General features: G+C 43.0%; 2 protein-coding genes across 11 annotated transcripts in view; both read right to left on the minus strand.

Moving 5' to 3' along the window:
* The window catches only part of LOC132455269 (uncharacterized), a 31,764-nt gene extending 28,197 nt beyond the window's left edge, over positions 1-3,567 (minus strand). For 3 of the 4 annotated variants that reach the window (XM_060049104.1, XM_060049102.1, XM_060049101.1), the window contains exons 1-2: positions 1,508-3,567; positions 896-941 (exon numbers count right to left, since the gene is read on the minus strand). In XM_060049104.1, coding sequence (XP_059905087.1) covers positions 896-941; positions 1,508-1,681 — 220 coding nt within the window. In that variant the 5' untranslated portion in view covers positions 1,682-3,567. The remainder of the gene's footprint in view (positions 1-895; positions 942-1,507) is intronic. The other variant, XM_060049103.1, reaches the window with a different exon arrangement.
* Positions 1-18,011, minus strand: part of LOC132455174 (NACHT, LRR and PYD domains-containing protein 3-like) — an 82,045-nt gene that overhangs the window by 14,144 nt on the left and 49,890 nt on the right. The gene's annotated exons all lie outside the window — the stretch shown is intronic.

The following is an 18,011-nucleotide window of genomic DNA, read 5'->3' on the forward strand; positions in this document are numbered from 1 at the left end:
TCAACATGCAATTACACATTTGGTCAAGTAGCTAAATCTATTGTACCAAATTTAAAACAAACATTTAAAACACATTTTGCAATGAGCTTCAACATCACCAAACTGCTCACCATTAACTGTGCTCCATATTGCATGTCCATAATGGTTTGATAGTTATGTTAACCCCGTTACCATAAAGTCACGCAAGTGTGTGTTTGCGTGAGTGCGAGCATTGCGCGTGGACAGGTTGCCTGCTCCTGTAGTCGTAGAGACCCGTAGATAACTACCCAATGACAGCACATTAGGGCGTAATGTGCTGTGATTGGGTAGTAATCGTCACCTCAACGCGTCCTTCTGGTTGAATGCGGTGAGCTGTGAGCGCTGAAAGTGACTGGGCTGTTCTGCTCCCCTCCTCCATTGACACTTTTGGCCCACGCCGAGTCAAACCATAGCGCACTGAATTAAAACTGAATTCGCCGCAACTTTTTAACCGCGTGACAAAGCGCAACAAAGCCCATTAGAATCTCAGCTTTTTAGTCACGCACCAGCAAACAACGCTTCGACCGACACACCAACCTTGGCCAACCTTTGTAAGGGTATGACCGGTATGCTATGTTATGTTTGGTATGAAGGTATGTAAGATTTCCTGATGTCTTTTACCTGCACCTCTATTAATCTTGATGCGTCTGCAATAATGCAGAATGAGGAACTACAGGCTGAAGGATGTGGTAAATGTTGCCCTCGGACAATGCATTAGATGTGCCCACATCAAACCTATCGGTATGGTTGCATACAAAGTCGATAAGGATATTAATATATGGAGTAATCTTACCAGAATTTGCAAAGATTCTGGCAATTCTGATTCAATTATGAAATTATTACAGTTAGAACTCTTACAACTGAAATATTTTCTTACCTTTGACAAAGAAGAGAAATCCCAGCAATAAAAATAGAATCTCCATCTGGGAACAACATATACATTACAAAAGTTAAACTTAATTCTAAAACATGCAATCACAAATGTCTTCAGGTAAATCAAATTTCAAAAACAGGTTTTGAAACACGTTTGGCCATATAGCTTCTACATTGCAATTCTGCTCGTCATTTGATGTTCTCCATAGTATAGGGTTAATGTTTTGATAGTTATGGTAACTCACACACACACATTGTGTGATTGTGTGCACAGACGTGAGATTACAGTGGCCCACACTGGCTCACTTAGATTCCTGGCGCACCGGCTACAGGTCCATTGTTCAAGACTGAACAAGTTAGCGGAGAATGTCAACCTCAGCAAAGACAATATCCAAAACAGGTTCTGAAGCACATTTGGACACATCATTTATTGATAGTTGCTGAGCGCCTGCCGCTCAATGCGCCTCATGTATTATGCCGGAGCTCCATGAACTCAGAAAGTGTGAACTGTATGAAATGAGAGTCTTACACTTAACACCTGAATATAAAGCAAAGAAAAGGTGGAATAAACCCACCCAGGAGAGGGTTTATCACGACAAAGTATGCTTCGACTTACCGTTTTGATTGAGTCCGGAGTGAATGATGACACACTTCCTTGTTCTTTGCTGAAGAGAAGGGTGGTGGCTTGTGTCCCTCTCATGTGGGATGGGTGACAGAGTATACCAAGCCTTGTCATTGTTGCATCCTCAGCCGTGCGTGCATGCATGCGTGCGTGCGTGCGTGTGTGCATGTGTGTGTGTGTGTGTGTGTGTGTGTGTGTGTGTGTGCATGTGTGTGTGCATGTGTGTGTGCGTGTGCGTGTGCGTGTGCGTGTGTGTGTGTGAGAGAGATAGAGATCTACGTTAGAAAGATGATATCTCAAAATATCATTTGAATATCCACCTATTTTAACTTCCACATCACAGGAGTATATTGGGTTATTGTTCAGCAAAAGATCCAACTCCAAACTATAGGCAACATGTTCAGGAAATATATTTTTTTCCCTTCACCTCACTAATTATAAATGTATCAATATTGGTGAAATCATCTTCAGAAGAAAAAAAGTACTTTGATACATCATTAACCAAATAATTATAATCAATTACAATTTTGTTGCGAGAACTCTAGCTGCTGCTATGGATACTGACTGCCAGCTTGACGGATAGACGTGCCTGTGTTTACCTGTTCATGTGTTTTCACCTGTCATGAGCTATTTGTTTTATTTGCACTTGTTTTTGCCTAATTTTTGTTTTTGCTTAGACTTGAGAATACAATTCTTATTGTTAAAAAAAATGGTCGTCCGTCTCATCATGCCTTTCATGGGTCATTCTTGATCCCTTAAGTCTGCAAATGTGATCTCAACACACAGAAAACCAGTAGGTGGTCTGTACATTGTGTCAGCACACAGCACATTTGTATGCTTGATGATGGTAACAAGTTGACCCTACCACCGACACCTAGGTGTCTTCACTGGGCTCCTACGAAACTGGACAGCAGCTGGTGGTGTATAAAACAGGTTTACTGCGGGGTCGGAATCGGGCTTACTGCCACAGCAGGCGTTTCACCCTGGCAACAAAATCGGCCTGGCTCCATTATGTAAATAACAATGACGTGTCAGCACGATGCAAAACCTGTGCAAACATATTTTGTTCGTGGGAAGATGCACATGATGGTTACGTGGTGATCACAGAGGTTAATACCCCGACATTTAGGCACCCAAAGAGTGAAGGTGCCATTGAGCCCATTTCGGGCTGAGAATTTTAGGAATGAAGGGGGCGTGCTATCACCGTGGTTACGACCCACGGCAACCTGTCCGTTTCTTTTTCCCGCCCCTCAAAGAATCAGAAATTCCAGAATCTAAATCGATAAGCATAATCAGAATCTGAATCAGAATTGTTAAAATCCAAACGATGGCCAACACTATTGACGGCTGGTTCAACCTGTGTGGCTTCATTGCACCACAGGCATGCAGCCTCACCCACATCCCAGCATCCATCAGTAAGAGGAGGGAGGCTGCTTTACATGAGGCTGGTGAGATCAACCACACACACTCACCTGGATGTCTATGGTGAATGAAGGACATATTGTGATTTTTTATTTAAAGATTAAAGAGAGTAAAGATTAAACATTGTTTCTTGCTTCTTTCATTTCCTTTTTGTAAATCAGGATAAAAGCATTTGTTAAATGACAAAAATGTCAATATAAAAGGAGCAAGAAGTGGCCAATGAGTGTCCAGGTGGGGGTTTCTACCCCTCATTTGCTTATCATTCAAAACATTGACATAATTCGCTTTTCCCACTTCTGTTTTAAATCACGTTATACAAGCTTATCATAGTAGATACTGATATCAGAGCCCTTAACTTTGAAAATGTTGTAATGAAGTACTTTATCCAGAATATTGCAAATTGTAATTATATCAATATGACAAAATACATTTGCTTTGAAAATAAATCATAAATATGTGAAACCTGCTAGGCTAACCCTATGGAAGATCTTACATTACAAAAGTGTATCCAAATGATTCAACATGCAATTACACATTTGGTCAAGTAGCTAAATCTATTGTACCAAATTTAAAACAAACATTAAAAACACATTTTGCAATGAGCTTCAACATCACCAAACTGCTCACCATTAACTGTGCTCCATACAGAGCCGGATTAACCCAAAGGCAAACTAGGCACGTGCCTAGGGCCTGATTGGCGGGGGGGGGGGCCCAGACAGAAGTAAAAAAAATAAATAATGAAATAGCCAATACAAATGTCCTACCTACTATTTATTTCAGTGATAATATATCAAAATATATTAATTAACTAAAAATATTGACGTTGTTTATCTTAACGTTACGTCACATTAACGCCAATCAGTTAAATCCGAGGGGAGGTCAGCGGGTCAAGACTAAGCGGAACAATAAAGCTAGCAGGCAGGTCGTTTCTTGAGTAGGCTAACATTCAAGATGCTTTCGGGTGCGGCAAAACGTAAAAAGAAAAAAAATGAAGAGGAACAAAAGAAGAAACAGCGGGGGGCTTTACAGAAGTTTCTGTCGGGCAGCCGTCCGACAGCTGTGAACCTGCTCGTGTCAGCAGAGCCAGAGGCCGAGCCAGGCCCGCAGCCAGAGGCCGAGCCAGGCCCGCAGCCAGGCCCGCAGCCAGGACCGGAGCGAGGCCCGAAGACGCGGCGGAAGACGCTGTGGCGCCGTCAACATCAGCGCCGTCACAGAATGACAAAATGATGGAAGAACAGCAGCCGGACAGAAAAAGTCAGCCCAATATCATTTTGACGGAGCCTCTAGACCCGGTAAGGGTATTGACAAGCTATCCATCTGATCCTGCAAAGTGGGACCAAATTGACGACAGGATGCGTGAGTACTTTGCACGAAACCATCCCTGTCAAAATATTGGAGATTTCTCTGCATCAAAGAGGAAATATGGAGACATTAACCGAAGCTTAACTAAGGAACATTTCTTTAGAAAAAAGCTAAATGGAGAAACCCTGTCAAGAAAATGGTTAGTGTACTCACCGTCTACTGGTAATGTATTCTGTTACTGCTGCAAGTTGTTCAGTATAAGAGACAATCAATTTGTCACGGGATTTAATGACTGGAAAAACTGTGCTAATCGCTTGCATGAACATGAGAATTGTATGGATCATCGCACTGCTGTGCTAAGTCTATCATCACTTGGAAATAAAAATGCATGCATAGATTCAAACATAGTACAGCAACAGGAGTCTCCCACAATGGGAACTTTTTGGGATGCTTGGAGTTAATTAGTCGCTTTGATCCACTACTGTCAGAACATCTAGCCAGATACGGAAACAAGGGCAGGGGAAATACCAGTTACCTGTCCTCTACAGTTTGTGATGAGTTTATTCAGCTGATGGCTGAGAAGGTTCTGCGTGCCATTGTAAAAGAAGTTAAAGATGGCAAGTATTTCTCCATCATTGTGGACTCAACACCTGATGTCACACATGTTGATCAGCTCGCTTTGATAATTCGCTATGTCCTGAAGAAAAGTGGGGAGCCTGTCGAGAGATTTTTGGAGTTCATACCACCAGGGCCGGCGATCGGCATAGGCGAGCTAGGCGACCGCCTAGGGCGACAAATGCGTTGGGGGCGCCCTCTGGTGGCGCCCTTAATTAAAAAAATATATCAATTAAAATATACGACGCGAACGGAGAAGCGAGGGGGCGCGGGAGCAATTGTCAGGGCGGCCCGAAACCGTCAGCGTAGCGCACCTCCCCCCCCCCCCCGCTCGCAAGACCTGTCCAGGGCGCAAGTTGATTTCGAGTCGCCTAGGGCTCCGAAACGGCCAGCGCCGGCCCTGCATACCACTACATGGTCATACTGCAGAGCACATGGAGGAAACACTCAAATCTGAAAAAAATGCCTAGAAGCAGTTTCCTTTTTTGGCTTCATTCAAAATCTTTACAATTTTTTCTCAGCTTCAACTTCGCGGTGGGAGATTTTAACAGCTAACGCTAACAGCTAACACAGCTAACGCTATGTAAAATGTGAATTAACTTTTATTAGTAACTTTGGTAAGTGTTAGGGTTAGGTTAGGTTATCGATGGAGGGGGGCCCAAAAAATACAGTCTGCCTAGTGTAGTCCATTTATTTAATCCGGCTCTGTTAGGGCGTAATGTGCTGTGATTGGGTAGTAATCGTCACCTCAACACGTCCTTCTGGTTGAATGCGGTGAGCTGTGAGCGCTGAAAGTGACTGGGCTGTTCTGCTCCCCTCCTCCATTGACACTTTTGGCCCACCCGAGTCGAACCATAGCGCACTGAATTAAAACTGAATTCGCCGCAACTTTTTAACCGCGTGACAATGCGCAACAAAAGCCCATTAGAATCTCAGCTTTTTAGTCACGCACCAACAAACAACGCTTCGACCGACACACCAACTCCGTTATTAAACATCACCATATTACGTTATAGTGGTGGTTTTAAACCAAATACTATATCCGGTCTAATCAGCATGCCTCGCGTCAAAAGTTGCCGCCGGCCACTAGTACTATCCTCCCACCACCACAAACTGATGAAGAGGTGAATGGAGACTCCACTGTTGTGTGTGTGTTGGAGGACATGTCTGCAGGGGACTGAGCTCATGGTCCCCCAATGCTTAAAGGGGACATATTATGAAAACAACACTTTTCCTGGGATTCGGGGTGTTGTTTTGTGTCTCTGGTGCTCCCACACACATACAAACTTCCCACAAAAAGTCTGCAGGTACATGATATTTTGAGTGAGATATGCATAAACTAACGCCAAAGCTTTCCGGCTGCTACGGCGGGTGTACTCCGGGAGCTGAACTGCCAGTCCGGCAGCTCCGGTGCGGGGAGCTCGGCGGCAGTACGGCAGCTCCGCTCCCGGGGTACAATCCCTTTCTCCTCCAAGTCGCGGTTCATGGACTTCAGCCGGTCAACGACAAAGTTCCTTTCCCCCTATTCTTCTCCACCATGTCCGAGATAACCCGAAATATGAGCCTTTACTTTTGGCCATATAACTCTGTAATGAGCTTCTACATCACCGTTCTGCTCACCATCAGATGTTCTCAATAGTCTGGTGTTTTCATATACATTGTGTGTGTACATGCACAGGGGTGTGGCTACAGGGGTTTATTTAGTCTCCTCAATCTTTTTTCACATCGAGGATGTCACATGATGTTACTGGCTGTGTGACACTCCTCTGTCTACATCCTCTCGCAAACAATACGTGGCTTGGCAACAGCGGGGGGGAAGGGGGGCACGTACCACCCTGAGAGTTGACTTTATTGAAACACTCTCTCTCTCTCTCTCTCTCTCTCTTTCTCTCTCTCCATGGTTTAAATTTCACCCGATGGAGTAGGTTTAGCCGAGTATATCTTAATTACTCGTGTACTGATGTCCCCCACACACAGCAGTGGAGAATAAACACACACACACATACACATACACAAACACGTGCACATACACATTCACATACACACATACACACTCACACAGCAGTACAGCGGAGAACACACCATCGACCAGGCCGCTATGAAACAGATATGTGTGTTATAAGGAAGGCGCACACACACACACAAACACACAAGGACGCACGCCAGCACAGACACCGTTGTACTCGTATAGACGCCCACATGGAGCATCGCATAATTCCTTAAATTATATTTATAAGTATCATTGGAACGGATCTATTTCAGCGTGTGTACTAGAAATGACACGCACACACATACCCACACGTCTTACCGAAGTCATGGATGGAGAAAAATGTGAGAAAATGAACCCCTTCAACAACCACTTCAAGGACAGGATATATGTGTGCCTGTGTGTGCATGCAGCCTAAATGCACACTTTTTGAGGCAGCATGCACTTAATGAACGCGTACGCATTCTCACTGATGCAATTATCGAAAAAAACATAGAAAAATGATATTGACATGGTACAGATGTATGTTGGCAAAGCATAAGGGACACAGTATATACACATACAAACACATAAACACGCATACACACATACTCTCTCTCTCTCTCTCTCTCTCCCTCTCTCTTCTAGCAGCCCCGTGGCTCCCACAATCCTAATTCTTTGGTGACGCTACTGCTTGACCATGGTGAAGGCTATGAAGTTATTTATTCTGCTCCAACCCTTTTTACATTCCACATACACAGCAACATAATATAAAAAGTATTTGTTCCGCTCCCAGGGGCCCCTGGAAGAACAAACCAGCCTTGTAGATATCTTTTTCTTTGGACTCAAGTATCATCTTATGACAGCTCTCCCTTGAAAACTCATAAAGCTGAAAGTGGGAACCATATGAAATGCAAGTCCACGCCTGAATAAAACGTAAAAAAAAAAATGGTTGCATAAATCCAACCAGGAGCAAATGTATGAAGGCCAATTATTCTTGGACGTACCGGTTTGATGTACCCTTCAGTCTGGGAAGTGTTTGAATGGGGAACACTCTTCCTTATTCTTCACTATAGACGGGGATCGGAGGGCCTGTGTTGTATGTATAGCCACCCTACCTTCCTCAGTGTCATCTAAATGTTAACCTTTGTGCTTGGGGTAAGGTTGGAGGCATCCCCTTATGCATTCTTTTACTTGGGTCATGTCTTCAAACATTATCTGAATTGATTATTTACATCTGCATTGTGGGGAGGGTGTGAATCTGTTTAAATAGCTCTGTCTAACTGTATTCTGGATCATTCTGCTAGAGAGGAGTCTAGTGTAAGCATACATTAAAATAGGTTAATTGTCTAGAACTATTTGGTGCTTTTTTGCATTTTGAAGTTTAGAAGAAGAATTCTCATCCGTCCTAGAGACGTAATATCCCTTAAAGAAATTGCCAGGGAAGGGGGTATTACCGAGGCCTTGTCATGTTGCATCCTGAGCTCATCTCAAATAAAGGAAGTGTGCCTGGGTTAGACCCTAAGACTGAAGGTCATGAGGAAGTGGATAGGAGGCTGTGGTCGCTTGGAATCCTGACGCTTCACTCCAGCGTGTGAACTATTACTGTGTTAGACTTCCAAAATGGGCTCATCGTCAGCATCGAGTAGCCAAGGGATGAGGTTCCATCATAGATGTATAAATTGTACGGAGCTATTTAGTCTGTAAATGTAAAACTGTGGGTCATGGTTTAAAAGTCACGTCACGTTTCTTATCAACAATGAAAAATAGCGTCCTCTGTGATAATATCTGTTCCAAGTTGACTGCTGTTGTCTCATTTCAGACCAATCAGGGCATCTCTTCCCTGCAATGGGTTCAAAGGTTTGAGTCGTATTGGCAGAAGAACTGCAGCAGGCATCTGCCAGGGTGTTGAAGTGTGCTTCTGGTCAGGTTAGAGTGGTTGGGACTGTTTGAATCAGTGGAGTCTCACCTTTCATGATGTATAGTTTGTCTAGATTCTTTTTTTCTTTTACCCTGCGGCCGAAGCTTCCGATTGGCTGGTGCACGTGACATCATGACCAAGAGGCAAGAGCAGACTTGTAATTCAAAGCTACAATGTTGTGAATAGGTCTAGGTCATGCTGCAACCGCCACTGCCACGCCATGACATGGACAAATGTATAGATTATATTTTTTGCGTGGTCGCACAATTTGGACCCACCAGTTCCGACGCCTCTGATCGCAAACCGTTTAAAAGATCACGGGTTGAAAGGGAGGGAAAGACATGTAGCAGAGGATCGCAGTTCGTGTTTGAAACTTTGGCTCCTACAAGGCGTTCTGTTATGTGTCTTCGTTTTAGCGCACAAGAGCCAACAGCCGGCAGGATGGCTTCTATTTTTAGGACCATCTTGTCCTATAATGACGGAAGGAGCTACTTCAGATAGACATGGTAAAGATAACGTACCGTCACAAAAGTGGATGAATTTACTTGTTCAGATACTGTATATTGATATTAATATTGTTAAGGCACTAAGTTACATAGTAAAGGTTTAATTACTTACATTTTATTAGAATATTTTCTAAGGAACTGAATGGTAAATGTAACTTCTGCCGACAGGAGCCCCTCAATCAAGACAATCACAATACACCTAGTTTGTCGACCTCTTAAAGTAGTGTCATGGGAACATGGGAGTTTTGTTTCTTATCACCCCCTTTTCCGGGGAAAATTATTCATGCAGAAATCGATTCAAGGACGAGTTAATGTAGGCTATCAAAGTTTTATTGACGTTATGTTTATTCACTGAAGCAATGTTCCCTGCCATAAGGCAAGGCAAGGCAAGGCAACTTTATTTATACAGCACTTTTCATGCACAAGGCAGACTCAAAGTGCTTCACATATAAACATTGTCATGCAATAAAATAAAATAATAGATACGTAAAAGAAAACATGCAAAGAAATTAGTAAAATAGAAAGTTAAAAAGGCATTTTAGTATTAAAATAGAAAATAAAGGCAAAGTTAAAAAAGCTTTTTAGAAAGTGCAATGTGTTTAAGATTTAGCAGAAAGCTAAAGCAAACAAAAGTCTTCAGTCTTATTTTAAAGGTGCTCAGAGTTGTGGCAAATCTTAAATCCTCAGGGAATTTATTCCAGCTATTTGTTGCATAGTAACTAAATCCTGCTTTCCCATGTTTCGTGTTAATGTAACGGGCTCAATGATGAGGTTGATTTCTTGGTCTCACAATCGATTTATTTGATCATGTTTTCTGTAACAGACAAAACACATTCCGTTTCTGGCAACAGTTCGCAATGAACGTCTTTCATTCAGAACTCGCGATACATTCTATTTCTTCATAAAACACAACAGTACGATCCCCTTGCGTGGTCACCTGACCTTACTGGAGGGAAACATGGGCTAACCTACTACTACGCGCCAATGAGTAGTCCGCAAACACATCGAGTCTAACTTAAACAAACGGCATAATTAACCTTTACATGTTATATTACAATCTATTAACTGATAGCATCATTGTGCACGTAACTAACACCAGCTCACCTGTAACAGACAAAACACATTCCGTTTCTGGCAACAGTTCGCAATGAACGTCTTTCATTCAGAACTCGCGATACATTCTATTTCTTCGAGCTCTGGTGATGCGTACCATAGCGCTGCTGCCCCCTAGTGGAATGGCTGGTGCATTTACAACCAACCTAACAGAAACTGGTTGAACTCAGCAGAACTACTAACTATCCTGAACCCAGGGTGCCACACTCTCCCCCTCAAACTAAAATGTCTCTGACATTTCTATGCATTAATATACCTTATTATCCACAGCAATAATACATCAATATCCTTGCCCAGACTCAAGGGCTTCAGTTATCACCTGGAACTTTTCTCCCCCTTTCTCAAAGTACATTCTTCAAGTAATTGAAGTATTCCTGAAATACCACAATTGAGATAACATATCTCCATTCACCCTTGTACCTCACTGTCCATCCCGGTCCAGGGGCGCCACAAAGTGTAAACTGATGGAACCTTGGAGTTCATCTGCAGATTGTTCATGCCTGCTTCCACCACAGATGGTTTACCTAGTTCCCCATAGGTCAGCAGCCTTGGCCGACACCGTATTCTCTGTGGGTAGGTATTCACAGATTGCGGATCAGGCTCTTCATCAGATGCTTGCGTCGAGTCTGGTTCGTCATCTCTTTCCGGGTATGGAGCCTCTTCTTCCGGTATGTCCAGGTCCACTGTCTCTTGTATTTCTGCATCACTCGTCTCTTGTTCCAGTGGTTCTGCTTCCACTTCAAGATCAGGAACAAAGGGCGTTGCAGCTGGATTCAGTGCACTGTTTTCTCCAGAATGACGTCTCTTGTGAGAAAACCTGTAGACATACTTGCACTCATCTTCACTTTCACTGCCTGTATGTTCAGCTGGTTGCGTTTGTCTTCTGTTTACCTTCCTCACATGTCCCTCCCTCTTGGTGTTGGAGTCCGTCTGTTGTCGTCGGCCCACGTTCTGCCTGTCATGCTCCGGTTTATCAAATGGCAAACTGTCACATGGGAGCAGCAGGTTTCTGTGGAGCACCCTTGTCTTTCCACCGCTTTCCGCCATAACTTCATAGACTGGACTGCCATTGTTCCTCCGTTCCAGCACCAGATGGACTTTATTCTCCCAATAGGATCTCAGCTTGCCCGGGCCTCCCCTTTGAGACAGGTTTCGGACGAGAACTCTTCCCCCTGGCTGCAGATCACTTCCATGGATTTTCTTGTCATACGACAGTTTCCCTCTTGAAGCTTCTTTGGAAGCTGTCCTCGAAGCAATCTCATATGCCTGACGCATTCTGGCCTGCCAGTTTAGTACATACTCTGAATAACTCTCCTGAGTCTCGGTTGATCCTAAATTGAACAGGATATCAATGGGCAAGCGGGGAGAGCGACCAAACAGCAGGTAGTAGGGGGAAAACCCTGTTGCCTCACTGCGTGTGCAGTTGTATGCATGCACCATTTTCTCAAGGGAGTTCTTCCAATCAGTTTTCTCTTCATCGGTTAAGGTACGCAGCATTGACAACAGTGTTCTATTGAAACGCTCTACCTGTCCGTTACCTTGAGGATGATAACAGGTTGTATGAGAACCTCGCACCCCGGAACATCTCTCCAGCTGGGCCATTAGACGATTTTCAAATTCTCTGCCCAGGTCATGGTGGATCTTCTCTGGAAAACCAAAGCGAAGTGCAAAGTCATTGAACACTTTTTCCACAACAGTTTTTGCTGCCTTATTTTTTGTGGCATAAGCCTGCGCAAACCGTGTGTAGTGGTCCATAACTACAAGGATGTATTCATAGCCATTCTTGCATGTTTCCAGATGGAGGAAATCCATTGACACGAATTCAAATGGGCGTGTGGTGACGATTGGAACTAGGGGTGTCCTTGTTTGCGTTTGCGGCCTTCTCCTTTTCAAACACTCACAGGCATGCATAACAAAATGTTCCACCTCCTCTTGCATCCCAGGCCAATAGAACCGTTCCCTAATCAAGTCCAAAGTTCTGTCTACCCCTGGATGCCCCATTTCTTTGTGCAACTCAGAGAAAACAGTCTGACAATACTCACTCGGGAGAACCAGCTGATGCCGGTTTCCTGATCGTCTGTAGAGCACACCTTCGGAGTTGAGATACAGTTTAGTCCACTGACGCAGAAGCGCCCGCACACCTGGATATTCTGAGGTAGATGATCTGGCTGATGGACGCTGGTTTTTCCTTTTTAATTCCATGACTGGCCCTATGACAGGATCTTTTTCTTGACACTCCACAAGCTGTTGGGATGTCAATGGCTTACTCAGGCCTGTCCAAGATCCATCACTCAGCAAACTTAGAGACTCCACCTTCACCGTACAAGCCCATGTGGGAGGTTCCTCTTCCCGCACTGACACACCATCTACAGAGGCACTTATCGCTTCTTGGCTGATCTCCTCCGTGCACTGCCGCATGAACATGTCCATGTCTAAAGGCATTCTAGAAAGGCCATCAGCGTCGGCATTGAACCTGCCTGGGCGGTACTTAACAGAGAAATTAAAGTCTGCCAGCTGAGCAACCCAGCGATGCCCTGTGGCATTCAATTTGGCTGTTGAGAGGACATAAGTCAAAGGATTGTTGTCTGTATAGACAGTGAAATGTGGTGCGTGGTAAAGGTAGTCCCGAAAGCGCTCACAGACACCCCATTTGAGTGCTAGAAATTCTAATTTGCCTGAACGTTACACATGCAAACACATAAACACGCATACACACATACACACTCTCTCTCTCACTCTCACTCTCACTCTCACTCTCACTCTCACTCTCACTCTCACTCTCACTCTCACTCACACTCACACACACACACGAAACAAACATAATATTGCCCACAACCACGTCACAATGTATTAGCACCTGCTATAAACAATCTAGCATCCCCGTAGCAATATCTACAGAAGGAAGGAAATTGTTTATGGGGGCCTTGAGCTTCCGCTCCCAGGGGCCCCTGGAAGAACAAACCAGCCTTGAGGATGTCTTTTTCTTTGGACTCAAGTATCATCTTATGACAGCTCTCCCTTGAAAACTCATAAAGCTGAAAGTGGGAACTATATGAAATGCAAGTCCACGGCTGAATAAAACGTAAAAAAAATGGTTGCATAAATCCAACCAGGAGCAAATGTATGAAGGCCAATTATTCTTGGACGTACCGGTTTGATGTACCCTTCAGTCTGGGAAGTGTTTGAATGGGAACACTCTTCCTTATTCTTCACTATAGACGGGGATCGGAGGGCCTAGGTTGTATAGCCACCCTACCTTGCTCAGTGTCATCTAAAGGTTAACCTTTGTGCTTGGGGTAAACCGCTCACAAGGTTGGAGGCATCCCCTTATGCATTATTTTACTTGGGTCATGTCTTCAAACATTATCTGATTTGATTATTTACATCTGCATTGTGGGGGGGGGGTGTGAATCTGTTTAAATAGCTCTGTCTAACTGTATTCTGGATCATTCTGCTAGAGAGGAGTCTAGTGTAAGCATTCATTAAAATAGGTTAATTGTCTAAATCTATTTGGTGCTTTTTTGCATTTTGAAGTTTAGAAGAAGAATTCTCATCCGTCCTAGAGACGTAATATCCCTTAAAGAAATTGCCACGGAAGGGTGTATTACCGAGGCCTTGTCATGTTGCATCCTGAGCTCATCTCAAATAAAGGAAGTGTGCCTGGGTTAGACCCTAAGACTGAAGGTCATGAGGAAGTGGATAGGAGGCTGTGGTCGCTGGGAATCCTGACGCTTCACTCCAGCGTGTGAACTATTATACACTGTGTCAGACTTCCAAAATGGGCTCATCGTCAGCATCGAGTAGCCAAGGGATGAGGTTCCATCATAGATGTATAAATTGTACGGAGCTATTTAGTCTGTAAATGTAAAACTGTAGATCATGGTTTATAAGTCACATCACGTTTCTTATCAACAATGAAAAATAGCGTCCTCTGTGATAATATCTGTTCCGAGTTGACTGCTGTTGTCTCATTTCAGACCAATCAGGGCATCTCTTCCCTGCAATGGGTTGAAAGGTTTGAGTCGTATTGGCAGAAGAACAAAGCCCTGCAGCAGGCATCTGCCAGGGTGTTGAAGTGTGCTTCCGGTCAGGTTAGTGTGGTTGGGACTGTTTGAATCAGTGGAGTCTCACCTTGCATGATGTATAGTTTGTCTAGATTTTTTTTAGGAACAAATACAGCAAGGTAAAAGTGGTGCTTGGTCAGAGAGCTGCTCTCGCGTGGCCTCTACTTTTCTGGTTTGTAGCCTACCCTGCGGCCGAAGCTTCCGATTGGCTGGTGCACGTGACATCATGACCAAGAGGCAAGAGCAGACTTGTAATTCAAAGCTACAATGTTGTGAATAGGTCTAGGTCATGCTGCAACCGCCACTGCCACGCCATGACAAGGACAAATGTATATATTATATTATTTGTGTGGTTGCACAATTTGGACCCACCAGTTCCGGCGCCTCTGATCCCAAACCGTTTAAAAGATCACGGGTTGAAAGGGATGGAAAGACATGTAGCATAGGATCGCAGTTCGTGTTTGAAACTTTGGTTCTTACAAGGCGTTCTGTTATGTGACTTCGTTTTAGCGCACAAGCGCTAAGAGCCAACAGCCGGCGGGATGGCTTCTATTTTGAGGACCATCTTGTCCTATAATGACGGAAGGAGCTACTTCAGATAGACATGGTTAAGATAACGTACCGTCACAAAAGTGGATGAATTTACTTTTTCAGATATTGTATATTGATATTAATATTGTTAAGGCACTAAGTTACATAGTAAAGGTTTAATAACTTATATTCTATTAGAATATTTTCTAAGGAACTGAATGGTAAATGTTACTTCTACCGATAGGGGCCCCTCAATCAAGACAATCACAATATACCAAGTTGTCGACCTCTTGAAGTAGTGTCATGGGAACATGGGAGTTTTGTTTCTTATCACCCCCATTTCCTGGGAAAATTACTCATGCAGAAATCGATTCAAGGACAAGTTAATGTAGGCTATCAAAGTTTTATTGACGTTATGTTTATTCACTGAAGCAATGTTCTCTACCATAAGGCAAGGCAAGGCAAGGCAACTTTATTTATGTAGCACTTTTCATACACAAGGCAGACTCAAAGTGCTTAACATATAAACATTGTCATACAATAAAATAAAATAGATATGTAAAAGAAAACATATGCAAAGAAATGAGTAAAATAGAAAGTTAAAAAGGCATTATAGTATAAAAATAGAAAATAAAGGCAATGTTAAAAAAGCTTTTTAGAAAGTGCAATGTATTTACGATTTAGCAGAAAGCTAAAGCAAACATAAAAGTCTTCAGTATTATTTAAAGGTGCTCAGAGTTGGGGCAAGTCTTAAATCCTCAGGGAGTTTATTCCAGATATTTGTTGCATGGTAACTAAATCCTGCTTTCCCATTTTCCGTGTTTACTCTGGGAATAATGAACAGATTGGTCTCTTGGTATCTTAGTGGTCTAGAAGGCTTATGTTATGGAAGCATATCAGTTAAATATTTGGGGCCTAAACCATGAGACCCTAACGAGGTGGCTTTACTGGGTTTACAGAGTTTGGAGTGCAAATATACCACACAATAAAAAAACAGCTATAAACTGGACATTAACCATGGTCAACATTCCCAACTAATGAATTGCAAAACTATTTATAGGCTAAGCATACATTTTGGATAAGAAAAAAAAATAACACTGTTATGTGTACAGTAAAGTTATAAAATTACAACAACGTACATGCATATTTTATTAATTATTAGTATGTGTGAGTCTCAAATTCACCCCGCATCCATTCAGTCCATAGACGGCCCATATTGACCCAGATGGAGCTCATTACATAAACCTGCCTGTAGTATGCGGTGTGGTTACGGTGTGGTTTCCTGGCTATTTTTGTAAACAGGCAAGTCTTACAGAGTACTAAATATGGGCGCAGGGAACAACAACATACAGACCAGATCAAGCAAAAGGTACAGTACCAAGTTTTTTATGTTGTTAGCCCCATAGCATATTTGCCTAAGTCATATTTTAAGTTTCATCTTGTAATAAGTGTCAAAAATCCCCACGATCCTAGAAGCTAGATTGCGGTCAAGCAAGGAGAGCAGAAATAAGAGCGTCACTCGCTGGTTCTTTCTTTCTTGATATAAATATTAATTCTAAACAGCATTTTACACAGGAGCCTATAATAGGAAATGCTCAAAGGTAAATCAACTGTATTTTTCACTGTTAAAAAAACAGCCTTCCATGAAACGCCATTAAACACTACAGTCAGTGTTTAATGGCGTTTCATGGAAGGCTGTTTTTTTAACAGTGAAAAATAAAGCTGAAAAATTATTTATTGGAAACTGTAAGAGTTAAATTCAGGGGCAAGAAATCCAGATACGTTATTTCAATGCAGTGGCGTTAGCCCCACAGAAGATTGAGAAGGCTAGATAGCTCCACTTGATCAGTTTGTCCCAGTGCAACAAAACAATCAAAAAACAGCAAGCTAAATAAATACTTAAAAAAATCTAAAACATCCCCTCCGTTGCATCAAAGGCTAATTCCATCAACCTGTGTGGAAAACAGGAAGTCATTGTCCACTTTCAGCCACGCGTGTGTTGCAGCAGACATCCATGTGTCTGATCTTTGTTGGAATATTGACAAATGATCCGGTGAGTGCAGCGACCTCATTGCTCTTGTTGAGAGCAACATGGAGTGGTCTGCAGTCCCATCAACGGGTTCCAGGTGTTGGACATTCAGAGGCGGCCTGGTAGATGTGCAGACGGCAACAATGTAGAGGCACTCTGGGTGACTACTTACATGTTTTCATTTGAATTTGTATTATTCAACGTTTCCATCTCCAAATCCTCAGCAACTGTGAAAGAAACAAAAACACATGCAATTCACACTCAAAGCAATAGCACTTTTTAGTTAGTTTATTTCCAAATTTGGATCTTGTTCTAGCGAGTTTCAGCTCGCCATTGTAGCAGAGGCGTTCTTCAGTTACGGTACGACTCGGGGGGATGAATGAGGTATGATAGTAAAACTATGCATTAAAGAAGGCAATCGATTCAAAAAGCACCTGTGCGTGTCATTCATTCATCTTAATGGTTTTTCTCTCTGGTTACTAGGAAACTAGTAGTAGATCCGTCCATCATACATCTGAGTTAGACACCCTCACCTGTGATATCAATATAGGATTGTTTTGAAGCGACTTATATTGGCACTTTGAACTTGATGCGTAGAGTGGCCTAGTTAGGGGGCCTGTGTCTACATAGCGTGTTTTAGACCTGATAAAGGCGCTTTCGCCAGATGCATTTAGAAAAGCATTATCAATGAGGTATATTAACTCAGGCCTAGCCCCTATTAGCAAGTCTTGTCTTGTTTAGTGATCTTATTTATGTATGGACGGCCCATTTGGGTCGTGGGTGGGTTCTGTGCCAGCTACCTATAGATCCACTCGGCCCTCAGCCTGGTTTGAGTGGCTACAGCTTGTTTGTGCGTGTTGCCATGGTTTTTGGCTCGCTATTACAGCGCAGTATGTGAGCTATGGTTTGTGATGGGCTTTTTTACCGATGGATAGCAAGAAACATGCTCTATTACGTAGAGAAAAATAATTTAAACAATAGTATAGTTAGTAGTTGAATTGCTTTCTTTACTGTTCTTGATTGTTTCGA

The sequence above is a fragment of the Gadus macrocephalus genome, chromosome 4, assembly GCF_031168955.1.
Source record: "Gadus macrocephalus chromosome 4, ASM3116895v1".
Taxonomy (NCBI): domain Eukaryota; kingdom Metazoa; phylum Chordata; class Actinopteri; order Gadiformes; family Gadidae; genus Gadus; species Gadus macrocephalus.